We start from the raw sequence: 15,293 nt of genomic DNA on the forward strand, positions 1-15,293 counted from the left end.
TCTTGGCTAGCTTCTTCATCTCTCCATTATTATTTATGTCAATTACAGGCCACTGTAAGCTGTGCCAGACACCTGTCGATGTCCTTGGTCACCGATAGAGGTTGATAAGTCAAAAGTCATAGATATCTTAATGCCCCTTTAACCTCCATTAACACCATGTTTTCTACATATTTTATTAATAACCGATTGATTCTTTATCTGCATGTTGGTAATCTGTGATTGAATGAGTTTTCAGTCCATGTTCTAATTTGTGTTGTGATTCCATATTCTCATGTGATATTTTATTGAGTTCCATCTGTCCATCTAAGCATTCTGGTACCCATCTATTTCAGACTCCCAATTAATATGATATTCAGAGCACCCAACTGCCAATGAGACAGTGGGAGATTCCCCGCGTCATTCACCATCATTAAGGCGGCTGTTGGCAATGGTCCAGATCTGCATGATGGCAAAGCCCCTGTAGCCAGACTTCACCACAGAAAAACCAGGACAGAACATATGGAGGCGCCAGTATGCCAAATCTGAAAAGCAATGAAACAATCTTAAAGCAAAAATCCACCCTGGTTATGGCTGTTTTCAAGTCGCTGCTGGTGATGCAAGTTGTATTTGTGGGTCCATTTTATGATTTTATGGTACTTTGTCCTCCCTGCTGATAACTGGCCAGATACAGGCATACACTTTTCATGCAATTTCAGTCAGTAGCAGGAAACGTTTTCGTTATCTAAAGAGGTTTTGATGTCAGTCACTGGAGATCAAAGGACAGAGTCCTCTTTGCAGGCTTCATGCAGACATTCATGAAAAAATAAATCTGTTGCACTTAAAGATTTTTTTCCACTTCAAGAGGCCCTAAGTTGACCAGAGTGCCAGGTAGCCACAACCCTTATTTGATTTTAATGAAGGGGCCTGACTTTTCTCAGCATGTATGTTGCAGCATACTTCAAATAAATTGAATTATGCATATTCTCTCAAAAAACATAGAAGCTGTGATCGAAACAGACTATGATTGTATGTAGAAGTGACTTACAAGCACATTGAAGCAATAAGAAAACTTTCTTATTTCATCTAGTGAAGGACTTGTTGCATAGGCGAAATGTAGTCTTGATAAAAATGCAAGTCTCCTTCAAAAACAATCCAATCCAAGACATGTTAACATTTTGCAAATATCCTACAGTGTGTCTTGGATTAAGAGACTTGCATTTTGTATTTTTTTTCAAGACTGTACATATTTCAGCCATGCAATGAGCCTCTCAAAAGATGGAATAGGCAGAAGTTTCCAAAGAGCCCCTGTATGTGATAACCATAAAGACACAGCAGCACTGCCACTGCCATTCTCTTTGAGATGAGACCTGTTCCCACTTAATATACACAGCCTCGATGATTTACAGATTCTGCATGAGTGCATGTGATCGATAAGTTCCCAGCAATTGCAGGTAAGGGATTGTTTGAAGGTCAAAAATGCTAGAAGCTTTAAGCTTTCTACACAGCAATAATCAAAGCACAGTCTCTGTGTTCTGTGTTGTGAATCCACCACCTTGCTTGCACAAAAATACATTTCATTTGGTTTGTAGTATACCGCCAGCCGTATCGTTCTTATTTGGCCTGTTATAGCTGGACAGAACATTTCACAACAGGTTCAGGCATGTTTCGTCAGTTTCACATCACTGAACCATGTCAATATGGTTAAGGAAGTTGTAGGGACAGTCAGTGCACCAAGAGGCTGATAACAACACCTCATTTACAAAAAACACCTGCATCACAGTGAACATGATGTGTCGCAATGGACGCATCAATGGAAGTAACTGAGGGTGGAATTTTCCTTTAAGGAGCTCCCATTTAGCTGTTAGCCCTGGGTTGTACCTCAGACATAAGTGGGCTCCATTACCGCTAAAGTAGCAACAATCTTGACCTGGTGTGAAACTAAACTGTATATCCAACTCACTCTCCTCTGCAAAGAAGCTGTGATGCAAATTCACAGAGTTTATATATAGAGCGTCTCTATCAGCCTGCTATTCCCCGATGCATCCCCAGTGGCTAAATGGAAAATGTGGACCAGCTCTGTGCTCATTCACACATGTGGACTTATTAGCATTGCCGGTGGCTAGTTTTTCTGTTATTGCACGTGTCTTTTTACATACTTGAAATACATATTCTCTATTCTGCTAAGTTCACTCTCTCAATGAAGTTAAATGACCAAAGTTTACTCCCTTCTCTGCCTGTTTCCCACAGCATGTTTCTAAGGATGAAGCCAGTCACATGGGATAGCCATGTTTTGTCTCCATGACAGCTATGTCACTGAGCCCTCTCTGCAGTGACTCCTGCACCACAAAGGATGCTGGGAAATAACGAGCACTTTTATCCCGGTCAGGATGACAAAGATGGGGAGGATGACGAGGAGGAAGAGGAGCAGGGAGGAGAAAACAGAGAAGGAGAAGGAGAAGGTGGACGTGACACGGATGATGAAGGGTTAGAGGGTCTGGAGGAGAAGGAAATGACCGGAGGACGACCACCCTGGGAAGGGCAAGGTGGTGAGGTGGTGAAACCAGCAGCCATTGTGGTCGGTAGACAGAGAGCAGACCGGCCACTGAGGCCAGGTAACCTGGGCAACCGGGGCATCGCATACATGACCAATCAAGCCCCGCTGCATCATCAGCTGGCCAATAAGCAACAGCAAAATGTCATCGCAGCCAATCAGCAGCCTCATCACCCAGGCCTGAATGCGGTGCAGAAGAGACGAGCTCTCATGGAGCGCAGCATGACCACGATGGTTCCGCTGGAGGACACTTTTCTGACCATGATGGTGTTCCGCATTGGAATTCCTGATATCAAACAAACAGTAGGTGCATGTTCTCATCAAAAACACTTTGGTCAGATATAATACCAAAAAATGTCATGACACATAGACACCTTCAAGTGAAAAAATCCATTCCAAAAATCAGGAAAAGTCAATGCAGACAAAAACAATGTCGCACAAAGGTCAGTTTTTCATATCTAGCATTTAAAAGAGTGAGCAGCCATGATCTGACAAGTCTAAGTATCTATGTTTAAAAAAAAAAGTCTCCCTCCCAAACAGGGCACTGACTATAGGCCTTTCCAAATGAGGAAGTAGTTCAAGCCAAGTCTCTCCGGTATTACTGCCTCGGAGAGAGATAGCTTTAATCCGACAAACAGAATATAAAAAAGTAATGTCATAATAGCTCAGGCTACTTTACAATGTTAAGCCAGTAATGCATTTTGCATTTACTAATCTGATTTTTGTGCAAGTACAGACAAAAGTAAACTTGATTAAGACCATTTTTGTTATGGCAGGGTATATCATTGCATAATGATAATGTGATATTCTGACACATACTGTAAGCTGGTATATAGATTTGTGACATTTTCGGTCAACAGAGATCTGATAAGAATAGAACCACAAAAGGGTTCTGGTCCCCACTTTTCCAAATCCAGGCCCCTCAGCAAGCATGTCAGGCCAGCACTTGGTTTCTGTGTTATTCTTCTATTATTTAACCCCCACATTCACTTTGTTTTTGAACTTGTTCTGACTCTCCAGGTGGAAGCTGAAAATACACAAACCCGTTTCCCTTCTAAACCCAACCATTCGGTTAAGATTTAAAACAGTAATTTTACAGCAGCGTTGACTCTACATCTGAGTCAAATGACCAAACAGTTATATCTCTTATTTCAAAGCATTTTCATTCCACTCATCCCAAGAGCCCAAGGATGTGTCCCAAAACGAAGTTGGAGAAAATGCAGAGCTTGACTTGTGTAGAGCATCCTGCAAGGGCAGGCACTTTCAGTCAACAACACCATTCAAGCATCTGCCTTAGGTCGGGCATGGTCTTAATTAGTTTCCAAAACTGAAGTCAGTATCAATTCACACTTCCAGCAGCTCTCGGCTGCACGATGGTGGCAGGTGAGAATTGTCCAGCCCACACACATCATATCCAGGTGAGAATGGGTGCACCACTGTAACCCCTCCTCCTGTCTTTCCTCCTCCATTTTCAACTCCCAGAACATGCCGATTGTTCTACATGTCAGCTAATCTGCCCTCAATATAACAGTAATTGCTAATTATCTAATAGGTTTTTAATGAGTTTGGGGAGAGCTGGCGAAGTGAGTGACGCTGGAAAAGGAAGAAATATGTGAAAGGCTTCAGTGTTGCTGTTATGTCTCAGCCAAAGGCATCATTTTGCACTATGCACACCACTGACAAACACTCCGCACCAACCAGACCTCAGAGCTGAACTGTTATTGCGCTGAATTAAAGGGAGATGAAGAGTAGGGGGTAAATATCAGGAGCTAGTTAAAGAGAGCCAGAGAGGAAAAGAATGCTGTGAGGAGAGAGTTCGGGAGTGAGTAAGCAAAGAGGAAAATATATGAATTTACATAAACCAAAATACCGCACAGTGAAGGCCTAAATGACTCTCCTGAGTGGGTACAAGCAGCGCCAGAAAGATCTCTGAAAATCCTTGATTGTATAAAACAGAACAATGGGGAAGTGAAGTGTCACAGTAATATACAGTATACATTACATTAGACTTCTCTCCCAGGGATATGGCCACTCGATCTCTCATTCTTAAACACACACACACACACACACACACAGTAGACGTATATGCACTCGTCTGCACAATTACACTCCCATAAACGCGCACAGACACACATACTTTACAACTCCCTTCATTTGCACACACACACTCGCATCCTCATCATGTGGTTTACCTCCCAGGGACCACCAAGACATTGCTACGGCAACGGGTGCCTGCCTTCACTAATGAACCGGTTGCCATGCCAATAGAGTTGGCTACACTATCAAACAGTGCAACCTAGTGGTGGGGGGGCCTGTGAAGGGAGGGTGGCTCCGGGGGGGTGCGGAGAGGACATGGAAGTGTGCTGAGCTGTGCAATTTTACTTACAGTTCTCTGAAATGGAACAATAGCACGAAGCATACATCTCATTCAGATCACTCAGCCCTGCTGTTTAAGCCCTGCTACCGGTCAGCTGTGTCCTCTGGCTCCATACTCTAATAAGAAAAGCACAAAAACGAGATGGCCTTCCTGTGGAAATGCAAGAAAATGGAATAATATGAGGAAATGGGCAGTGCACAAATCACTGTGAAATCTAGTTAGGCATACCACATTCACATAATAGATCTGAGGTATTTTTTCATCTTGGCCTGTGAGCCTCTGGTGTATCACACACAGACATACAGTAAGAGGCAAAGGAGCTTTTCTCTCCACACTGGTTCCCTCTGTGCTGGTTTGTGGTGCAAATCTGATATTATGCATGCAGAGATCAAAGAGACAGTAACTAAAGAGAAATATTTATCCCAGTATAGAATCTTTACTCCTTCGATGCAACTTATTTCTACAAATGTGGCAAATTATTAATTATTTAGAAGTAATGTATTCATATTCTGCACACACCACATTCTCATAAATCCATCATTTACCAACTGATGTTGAAACCGTCATGCTACACAATTAATGTACAACTTAATGTTGCTGAAATTGTGTGTATTCATATAATTATGTGTGTGCACAGCATGCAAAAACACCACCATTGAATTAGTAGCTGCATTAATTAACAGCCTCTTTTTAGAGACAGTGGCAGAAAAGATGTTACGTGTTGAAAGAAAGAAAAACCTTTGATAGACTAAGATCAGAGAAACAATGATAAAAGCAAGGCTAAAAAGGCTTTATAGCTTAATTGATGCAGCACTAAGATGTATACAGACAGTATTTAATCATATAAAAGGTATTATAAAATAACCAGCAACTGAGACTATCCATGTGGCTAGGTAGCTGTATGTGAAGTATCAACAACAATATTGCACTACACCTGATGTGAAGTAGAAGCATGAAGTAGCATAAAATAGAAATACTCATGTATAATTGGCTCCAAAATGTCCTCAGGTACAGCACTCAAAAAATGCACTTAGTCTGAGACATGAAGTTAAATGTCAGTTAGCCTCCATAGTAGGTTAAGTTACTTTTCTAGATTGGCTAAGCTAACATTAGCTAGCTTACATGATCCCTGAACCTACAGCCAATGAGATACTTGGCTCATCTGCTGCGCTTCTCGATTCTGTGACTGTAAGTATGGTTAGATAACAATATATGTATAATTATTTCCTTTGACCTTTAGTGATATCTTACAGAATATATAAAATATGTGCTTATTAACATAGACACCAATATGGAGGTATGGGGGTTTATCTGGGTTAATCAAGCATTCCTTTTTTTTTTTTACCTTGGTCTCTGAAAACCTCACTACAACTACATTTACATGAGTAAAAACTCTTTTTATGCAGCTTTATACTCCTACTCAGCTGCAATTCAGAAGAAAATATTATGCTTTTTATTAGACTAAATTTGTCTGAGAAGCTTAAATTACTGGAAACACCACATTCTGATCACAGTTTTTTAATGCCCTTCATTTCCTGTACAAAGGTTTGTAATAAAGTGAAGGATTAAGTGTTCCTTTGTTGGGCTGAGAAAATTCTCACTCATATTAAACAAAACAACTGAAACTGAAAAATGCAGCGTCAAAAAGCTGAAAGCAGAGTTGTTTTTGTTCACTTTTGACAGGATACTGCAAACGTATGATCTTATGGAATATGATGCATTGCTGTTAATCTATCCAGCATTATATAAAGAATGAATGAGCTTTAACATCTACAGCATTGAAATGCTGGCTGGGAACATTTTAGTGGAGAATTAATACTTTACTTTAAGTACAGTTAGCTGTTAATGCCTTAATACTTTTACCGAAATATGGTTTAGAATGCAGCATGTTCACTTGTAGTGGAGTATTTTCAGTATGGTATAATTTGTGCCTCCGGAGCAGGTGTAGACAAGAGAAACTCCACTTTTGAGGCCTCTGACCTCCACGCCTCCCTGTGCTCTCTGTGTGTCTGCCAGAGGTGTCTCCAGTTTGACCTGGACTGCACGGTGTGGATCGCTAAGCAGCAGATCATCTGCTCCCTCAGCGAGTCCTTGTGGGATGCCTACAACTACGGCCTCTTCCAGCCGGCTGGAGATGGACGGGATGCCAAGTTCCTGGAAGAGGAGCGTGCTCTGCGAGACTACTCACAGTCCTTTGAGAAAGGGGTGCCTTACCTGGAGGTATGGAGGCAGGAACTATGTTAGCGTAACTCAGTGTCCAAGTATGCCAGTAGCAGCAACAACACCCCAGAAAATACTTGACCAGATGCTGAAGAAGTCTTCTAAAGGCTTCTCTGGACTGCCAAGAACACTCCACCACACTCTGATGCTTATAAATTAGCTTATAAACTATCCAAATTCCTAGAAAATATAGAATATGATATAGGGTGGTCACTACTGCCCTGATTGAATGTTCTCTGTATAGATATTTGTATGTGATATTTATATTTGTTTTTTGCGTGTTGAACATAAAAGTTCAACAGCAGCCATTACAGATGCAAATTTACTTTTTCACTCTTTTGGAGCTCCTGTAGTTTGATGACATAAGCGCGCTTTCATAACTTAATAGCTCATAACTAAGTAAAACCAACAGGGAATGTTCTGCAATTGCTGATAAATTACACAATGATTAGGGTTTTTTAAATTAGAATTCCCACGTTCAACACAGTAAACGAAATGTAATCAAACCTCGCCAAAAATAACATCCACCATGAATTTAATTGTGTTTTCTACATTATGTAACCTACAAATTGAATTACATTTCCCCACTTTTTGAGGATGTGGACTGTAGGAAGACATCAATATGAAGTTGTTATGCTGTGATAAAATTATCTCACAGTGCCCTCTGGTGGTCCAGCTGCTAAATGTTGATGAGCTGGGTGGGGCTGAAAGAGTATCCTGCACTTTGGCTCCAAACCAGAGTGTTTACATTCTTGGCACGGTTCCAGATGAGGACATGTCTCTGTACTGATTAGCCTTGTAACTAAAATCTGCCCCACAGCAGAATGTATCTCGCAGCTCCATTAATGCATGTATTTAAAACATGAGTGATGCCAGTTTGAATCAGTGCAGTGCTTAAATTGGACCATTATTCACTGGTTTATAGTCGTTTCTGGATACTGTTAGTTCTTAATGTGTACCACCACTTACTAACAACCATGTTGTAATATTTTATTGTCAATACTCGGCCACATGTTCTCCTTTTTCCTCGCCAAATGCGCCTCTGGTTTTAAATAGCTGCTCCGTCTGAGGTGCAGTATGTGGATCGGTTTGTACAGCACATGCAGTCAGGTGGTTCCCATTGACGCTGACTCCCACTCAGAGAGGAAGTGGAAGGCAGACCCACCTGAAATCAATTTACTCATCTTTTTGAAGGATGTTATGTTTACGACTTAATGTGACTGATTCTCTGGAGTACATTTAAATGCAGTGTTTTTAATTTCACCCCCTGATTTTTTTACTCCTGGCAGGATAGAGAAGGCTGTGAAACATTTAGACCACCACACGAGAACACAGTGAACTACCGCTGCCCGGACATCGTTTAATTATTTTCTATTTTAAATATTTAAACTCACATTTTTAGCTCTGGTCAAGATGGCTCCTCCAATAAACCATGATATAGTGTCAGAATTGCCTCGAACAGGATATATTATGAGTGAGTGCATTATCGTTTGAAATGTAGGGATACACAGGGTGTGAGATCCTGTATGGACAAACTGTTCTAGATACCAAATGTAGTTGTTAAAAGAGATTTAATGATGAATAAATAATCACCATTGAGTCTTTTTTTCCTGCTGGTCTTCTTTGCTTCCACATACACAATTTACATTTTCATTAAGAAATGTATACAATTGACACTATCTCAATCTATGAATAAAAGCTTAATGTCAAATATGAATTTTGAGAAATGACCAGCGCTATTAAACTAGGAATTTTACCTACATGACCTCATCAAACCAGACAAAAGACAAAATACTGCTGCGTGCACCTTATTCTTCTCAGAATCTATCTGTATTTTAGTGGCTGGTTCTACCAGTTCAGCTTTACATGCGATCAAAAAACAGGCAATTAAAATTTGACTCAGTATTGTAAAGAAATTAATCATGGAGCTGCTCCAAAGTTTTTGAGTGGGAGAACGAATTTCTGGAAACAGTGGAGAGAGTTTAGCTGCAGATAACAAGAGTAATAGTGCTTTTTTGTCCTCAAGCGCTGCCATGTCGAAAAATTAACTTGATACAATTATTTGCTCAAACAGCACAAGCCAGCATTCTACGAACACAAAATCGATTGGATTTCTAACTTTGATTCTGTTCTTTAAAAAAGAGGATTGTTCATATTGCAAAACGCCAGCTAAAGCACAGATTTACAGCACAAGTAGCAACGAGTTTTGTTACCTTTCCTCTGTATGCTGTCACTGATAAACTGAGCTGTGTTGCAGTATGATGAATCACCGATCATTTCACACGTATCCTCTTCTGGTCCACAGTTTAGGTACAAAACCAGAGTCTATAAACAGACAAATCTGGATGAAAAGGCTCTCTCCAAACTCAGCACAAAGGTAAATCTTATCACGTCCATTGAACACTGCCGGTGCACAATACTCATTGCCGCTCACTGACATCCATTTTTTTTCCGTCCTCTACCTTTCGCAGGCCAGTATGAAGAAGTTCCTGGATTATGTTCAGGCTGGGACAGTAGACAAAATGGCGAAAGTCCTTGAGAAAGGTCTTGATCCAAATTTTCATGACCCTGACAGTGGAGGTGAGTTTGTGCTCCCACTGTGGAAATTACACTTTTGAAGAGGTATATGACTTCATTCTTGAAGGAGTGTTTTTTGATTGATATGAAATTCTGTAAGGGTGAATTTTAACTTAACTTTTCTCCCTGCAATCCTCCCTGACCTGCACCACCTTCTGTGGGGTCAGAGACCCCCCTGTCTGTGGCTGTGCAGTCAGGCCTGCCGGTGGAAGGCATCAGGGTGCTGGTTCAGGGCGGCGCTCATTTGGATTTTAGAAACAGAGAAGGTTTTACTGCGCTGCACAAAGCTGTACGGGCGCACAATCACGCTGGGCTCCTGGTAAGAACTTCTCATTAAAATCACATGCTTGCAGACACACTCAAGTTTGGACAGAATGATTACAAAGGTATTACAAGGACACACAAACTCACATTAACATGTTATATAACAATGTAGACGTGAATAAATGACCATTGTAAATGCTGCATCAAATGTGGGTGGTCGTGATATTTAAAAATGGTGAGAAGCGTTTCACAGTGCCTTAGATACTGAGTTAGTTTCAAGTTGTGACTGCTGCTCTTTTTCTTTGAACCGTGTTCTTGCGATAGGGAACAGAGGCCTTTTTGGGGCTTTGGTAGCTGTCTCATATTGCTTTCAAAGACTCCATACCAAAGCCCTGTTTACAGGTCTACATATACAGATAGAATATGTACACCCACACGCTTCTCTTTTGTCTTACCAGGTTCTGCTATCCCTCGGAGCGTCTCCAAACTACAAAGACCGCTGTGGCCTGACCCCGCTGTACCACACTGTACTGACAGGGGGCGACACTATGTGCTGCGAGACCTTGCTCTACTACAGGGCCAAGCTGGGGACAAGGGATGAGAATGGCTGGGAAGAGTCCCATCAGGTACCAATGGACGGTTTAAGATTTTCACAATGAGCTCGTCAAATACAACCCTGTCCGTCTATCCATGGTTTCCTCCCATATTTTTATGTTAAAGGATAAGTTTCCCCAAAAATGAAAACGCGGTCATTACCTACTCACCACCATGCAGATGGAAATTCTGGTAAAGTTTAATCACCCGCAAAACATTTCTGGAGCTTCGCAGACAAACTGCAGCATAGTTGCAAAACTAATGAAAAGAACAAAAAAGGCTTGATGCAGCTTGTCTCTAGAAGTGAGAGAGAGATGCCAAATGTATTTGAAAAGACAAGATTTGAATGACATTATATTATCACATTATCAATTATTAACACAATGTTTGGTATTCAAACTAGCAAACAAGTCCCTGTTTACCTCAGTTGTTTAGGAGAATGCTGCAATGCTTTACTTGCCGTGAAGCTACAATAATGTTTTGTGGACTGAGAAGCTTCACCCGCATTTCCATCAGCATGTGGGTGAGCGGACACGACACAATTTTCATTTTTGGTTGACCTTATCCTTTAAGCATCTCTGGTCTTGGCCTCTCTTTGTGTAAACTTAAGCAATGCACCAACGTCTCCCGTCTTATCTCTGTGGTTGATGTCATGTACCGTCGCCCTCAGTCTCTCTCAGCATTCACTCCTCCTTCTCCTCTGTGCCTTCCTCACTCGTCTCTCCATTCTCTCTCCTTCCTCCCCTCCTTCTCTCTTTCCATAGCACAGGGATGAAGAGGAGTTTGGAATGGAAGAAATACATAAGGTACCCTTCATCCTCCCATCTCATCAACCCAATGGCCTTTAAGAGGCAAAGGCGCTGAGGATCGTGATTTGATACAAAATGTAGATAAACTGAAGTGACCACACAGTTTCCTTAAACCTGCTCTCATCTTAGGCTGAGACCAGTTCAGAAAGAGCTTTGGATGTTACCTCTTTCTTACTGTAGATACGGGTGCATTGCCTACATTATGTCTCTGTGACATCCTGGTAAATTTGCGTTTGTGCAGCAGGCTGGTTGTCATGGTATTTTATTTTGGTTTTGCCGTGCTCTGTGTTTTCTTTCTTTACTTTGTACATATCTTGTGATATTTTAGTCCCCACAGAAAAAATATGAGGAAACCTCACAGGCTGCTGAAGGCTCGTTTCTGTTGTCTTAATGTTTTTTTGTTGCCTTTCTTTTCCACAATGGTGCAATGTAATTGGCTCTGACCTGTTTTTCTGTAAGAATAATTACGGATCTAAATGTGGATGTAAGACATATTATTTCCCTTTCTTCCTCTCTGAATCTGCTCTGCAATATCTTTTCATCCTCTCCACTTTTCTATTGTACTCAAACAGTCCTGTGTGAAATCTCCCTCTCTACTTTAAATTGTCTCTGACAATTTGTGGATATTTCTTTCACTCTCTTGACGTTGAAAGGCGTGCCAGCATGGCTTTGCCCAACACTTGGAGCATCTGCTGTTTTATGGGGCAGACACCGCTTCTCAAAATGCCTCAGGGAACACTGCACTTCACATTTCTGCCCTGTACAACAAGGCGAGTGTGGAAACAGATCCCTCACATGAAACTATTATTACCATGCTGTTTTGACTTGAATGGTGTTAACCGATCACTTTCCCTCTTTGAATGATCAGGAAAGCTGTGTCCGGGTTCTTCTGTACAGGGGAGCAAATAAGGAGGCAAAGAACAAACATGGTCAGACGCCTTTTCAGGTACATGTTTAAGATATAATATGTAACATTTCTGCGTTTCTGTCACGTCTCGAACTTTGGTTTACATTTTGCTGAGTTGTGTACTTGCATAGAAATATCTGTAATTTTATTTAAGGTAACAGTGCTTTTCGTTTGGTCGGCTATTGCTGTAACTTTCTGGGAGAGAGTCAGAGTAAAGAATGAAGGAGACAAACGAGACTAAACATAATGTGAACAGAACTTGTAAGCATTACAGTGTCTGTAAGCATTCTCTACCTGAGTTTTTAATCATTCAGTGGTGGTTGTTACAATGAAAACAACAACTCCCATGATCCCGCACTACTTGTCTGTTCTAGTAGATATATTGCATTTGTAAAGAGAAATAGGAGACAACACAACAAAACAAGAAATGGATATAATTACAACAGCTAGAACAATTGGTATCTCATTTTGTTATTTGTGTTTGCAGCTAGCTATAATGTCCGGTCACTTTGAACTCGGGGAAATCATCAAAAACCACAAAGACTCTGATATAGGTAAGCTTTCATGCCACACTATCTCAATCAGTTCCCAGTATCTGCTTTTCTTTGAATCGATCATGTATTTGCCCTTACAATCTCCCTTCTTTCCCCTAACAATCTGCCTGACTTCTCCCTCCATTTCACCCTGCCACATCCAACCCGTCTCACCTTCCTCACGTCTTGCTCCCTCTTACTCATCACCTCTGAACCCCCACCCGGGAATCTCGCACCCACATCTTCAGTGCCCTTTTTGGAATCGCCAAAGTATGTTCCCAAGCGAAAAGAGAGCGCCCACACCCTGCCTCTCCCCTCACTCCATTCCCACCCACTCCTGCGCGCTAACAGCGATAACACCATGTCCCAGTCTGACCCTCTGGCCCCGCCCAACAAGGCTGCAACCAATCCGAACCCAGGACAGGTACTGAGGACCATTAGGTGGATACCGATCTGCTGATGTTTGTGATATTAGATAATGCTTTCTTGCTTTCTCAGACTTTTAGTTATAGTGAGTTACAGGATCAGCTTCGACTTTGTGTTTTTCTGCAGGGCCAGCGCAGGGCCTCCATAGGCATGAGAAGCTCCAGCAGCCCTAGAACTCGTACTCGCTCCCCATCCAGAGGGAGAGGAGGTCAAAGTGATACAGAGGAAAGGCACCGGCAGCCTAGAGGCAGACAGGGGTAAGTAAATTTAGAGACGACTTTGATGTTTCTGATCAGGTCCTTAAGGGCCATCCACTAACAACCTCCGCTGATATCCAGTTACCATCATCTGTATGCAGGAACTACTATTTTTGTCCATGTTGCATGCTGTTTACTATTTTAAATTGTAATGTCATATATTTTAAGAGTGGTGTGGATTGATATTGTTGTCCTGCAAGGTAACAGATATGGAGGAGCTAGTCATGGCCTGGAAGAAGTTTAAACAAATATCATACTGGTGCAGTTGCCCAGCTGACAGCCTCGAAATAGAGCTCGACTGATATATCAGAGAAGGTATATTAATGGCCAGTATTGGCAGATCACAGATATATGGTATCTGCGTTTATTATGATTTAAATGTTTTTCACCTTATACTGATCAAATTATTTCTTTACAGATATTTTGTATGTAAACCCAAATATTGGACACATGATAAAATATATTTATACATTCATTTACATTGATCTTGACATAAGTAAAGAGATGGGATGCACCATCTAAGAGCTATAAATGTCTGTGCAATAGTAGAGATAGTCCTGCAAGATTCCTGCAAGATTCATTAGATCACATCACGTGGGAATCCCTTCTGTGAAACAAACCATCTGGCACGTGAGGTTGTGAAGTCACAGCATGATAGACATCTATATTCCACATACTGTAAATTATTTCACAACAGCACACAACTCATTACATTAATTTCTTGTACACAGACTGACATCGATTTCCACAATGTCTTGATTGCTTTTATACCATCAGTAAAAATAGTGTGATCTTTAGCCTCGTATAAATATAAATAATTTATGAAATATACTGTATATATAAAGCCTCCCCTTGAACCCCACAGCTCATCATCATCATACACACACACACATCTGTCCTTGGCTTCATCATATGCAGTAGACACACAGATATTTGAAAACAAGACGAAATTCAAACAAACAAACCATCACAAGACAAGGGAGTGGAAAAAAAAAGTGATTTTTGTCCACACACACTGTAGGTTAAGATGCTAAACACTGAATATGTCCCATTTCCCAATCCAATCTCTCAAACTGTTTATAGGACATCTTTTCGAATGCTGCTCCTCGTGCCATCGTAGCAGTCCAAACATAATATTTGAAGTCATCCTAAAACAAATAATGTTGTCAGCACTTTCTAAATACTCAGCGTACAATATGCATTGAATGCTGGACACTGTTAGCTGAAACAAGACTGCAGCATGTATTCTTACTGTTGGTATGATGACTGATTAGTATGACTCAACTACTGACTGCCTCTGAAGTAGCCTCACAATCTGTATGTCATCTCACTTTGTCTCACTTGTTTTTCCTCGCAGTCTTATCTCTCGGTTTTGTAAGTGTCTCTCTCTCTCTCTCTCTCGCTCTCTCTCTCTCTCTCTCTCTCTCTCTCTCTCTCTCTCTCTCTCTCGCCCTCTGTAGAGCGACCTCAGCGGGCAGTGGGGGAGGTCAGATGAAGCGTATGTACAGTGCAGTGCCAGGCCGGGTTTATGTGGCCACTCGTGGCCACTCTGCCAGCAGAGACAGAGAGCTCTCACTTAGCAAAGGGGACAAAGTTAAAGGTGAGATAGACTCTAGCTTTATAAATCTGCCTGACAAGATTTAATCACTGTTATCAAAAATGAACTACTGGCACCGGAATCATGTTGTCTGAAAGACAATAAGCTCAACTTAAAGTTCTCAACTGCAGATAATTTGGTGTGATGCAGAGATACGCGTAGTGCAGATGCCGGAAAATATGTAAGCGGCTGTATCTAAGAG

The 15,293-nt window shown here is 41.4% G+C and overlaps 1 protein-coding gene across 1 annotated transcript in view; it reads left to right on the top strand.

The window, feature by feature from the left end:
• Positions 1 to 2,329: 2,329 nt before the first annotated feature.
• The window catches only part of LOC119009537 (SH3 and multiple ankyrin repeat domains protein 1-like), a 32,015-nt gene continuing 19,051 nt past the window's right edge, over positions 2,330 to 15,293 (top strand). The window contains exons 1-13 of the mRNA XM_037080902.1: positions 2,330 to 2,833; positions 6,924 to 7,127; positions 9,433 to 9,504; positions 9,599 to 9,707; positions 9,872 to 10,023; positions 10,427 to 10,594; positions 11,327 to 11,368; positions 12,025 to 12,141; positions 12,240 to 12,317; positions 12,766 to 12,832; positions 13,060 to 13,235; positions 13,364 to 13,494; positions 14,955 to 15,094. Coding sequence (XP_036936797.1) covers positions 2,330 to 2,833; positions 6,924 to 7,127; positions 9,433 to 9,504; positions 9,599 to 9,707; positions 9,872 to 10,023; positions 10,427 to 10,594; positions 11,327 to 11,368; positions 12,025 to 12,141; positions 12,240 to 12,317; positions 12,766 to 12,832; positions 13,060 to 13,235; positions 13,364 to 13,494; positions 14,955 to 15,094 — 1,960 coding nt within the window. The remainder of the gene's footprint in view (positions 2,834 to 6,923; positions 7,128 to 9,432; positions 9,505 to 9,598; positions 9,708 to 9,871; positions 10,024 to 10,426; positions 10,595 to 11,326; positions 11,369 to 12,024; positions 12,142 to 12,239; positions 12,318 to 12,765; positions 12,833 to 13,059; positions 13,236 to 13,363; positions 13,495 to 14,954; positions 15,095 to 15,293) is intronic.

This window comes from Acanthopagrus latus, chromosome 20 (genome assembly GCF_904848185.1).
Source record: "Acanthopagrus latus isolate v.2019 chromosome 20, fAcaLat1.1, whole genome shotgun sequence".
Classification (NCBI taxonomy): Eukaryota; Metazoa; Chordata; class Actinopteri; order Spariformes; family Sparidae; genus Acanthopagrus; species Acanthopagrus latus.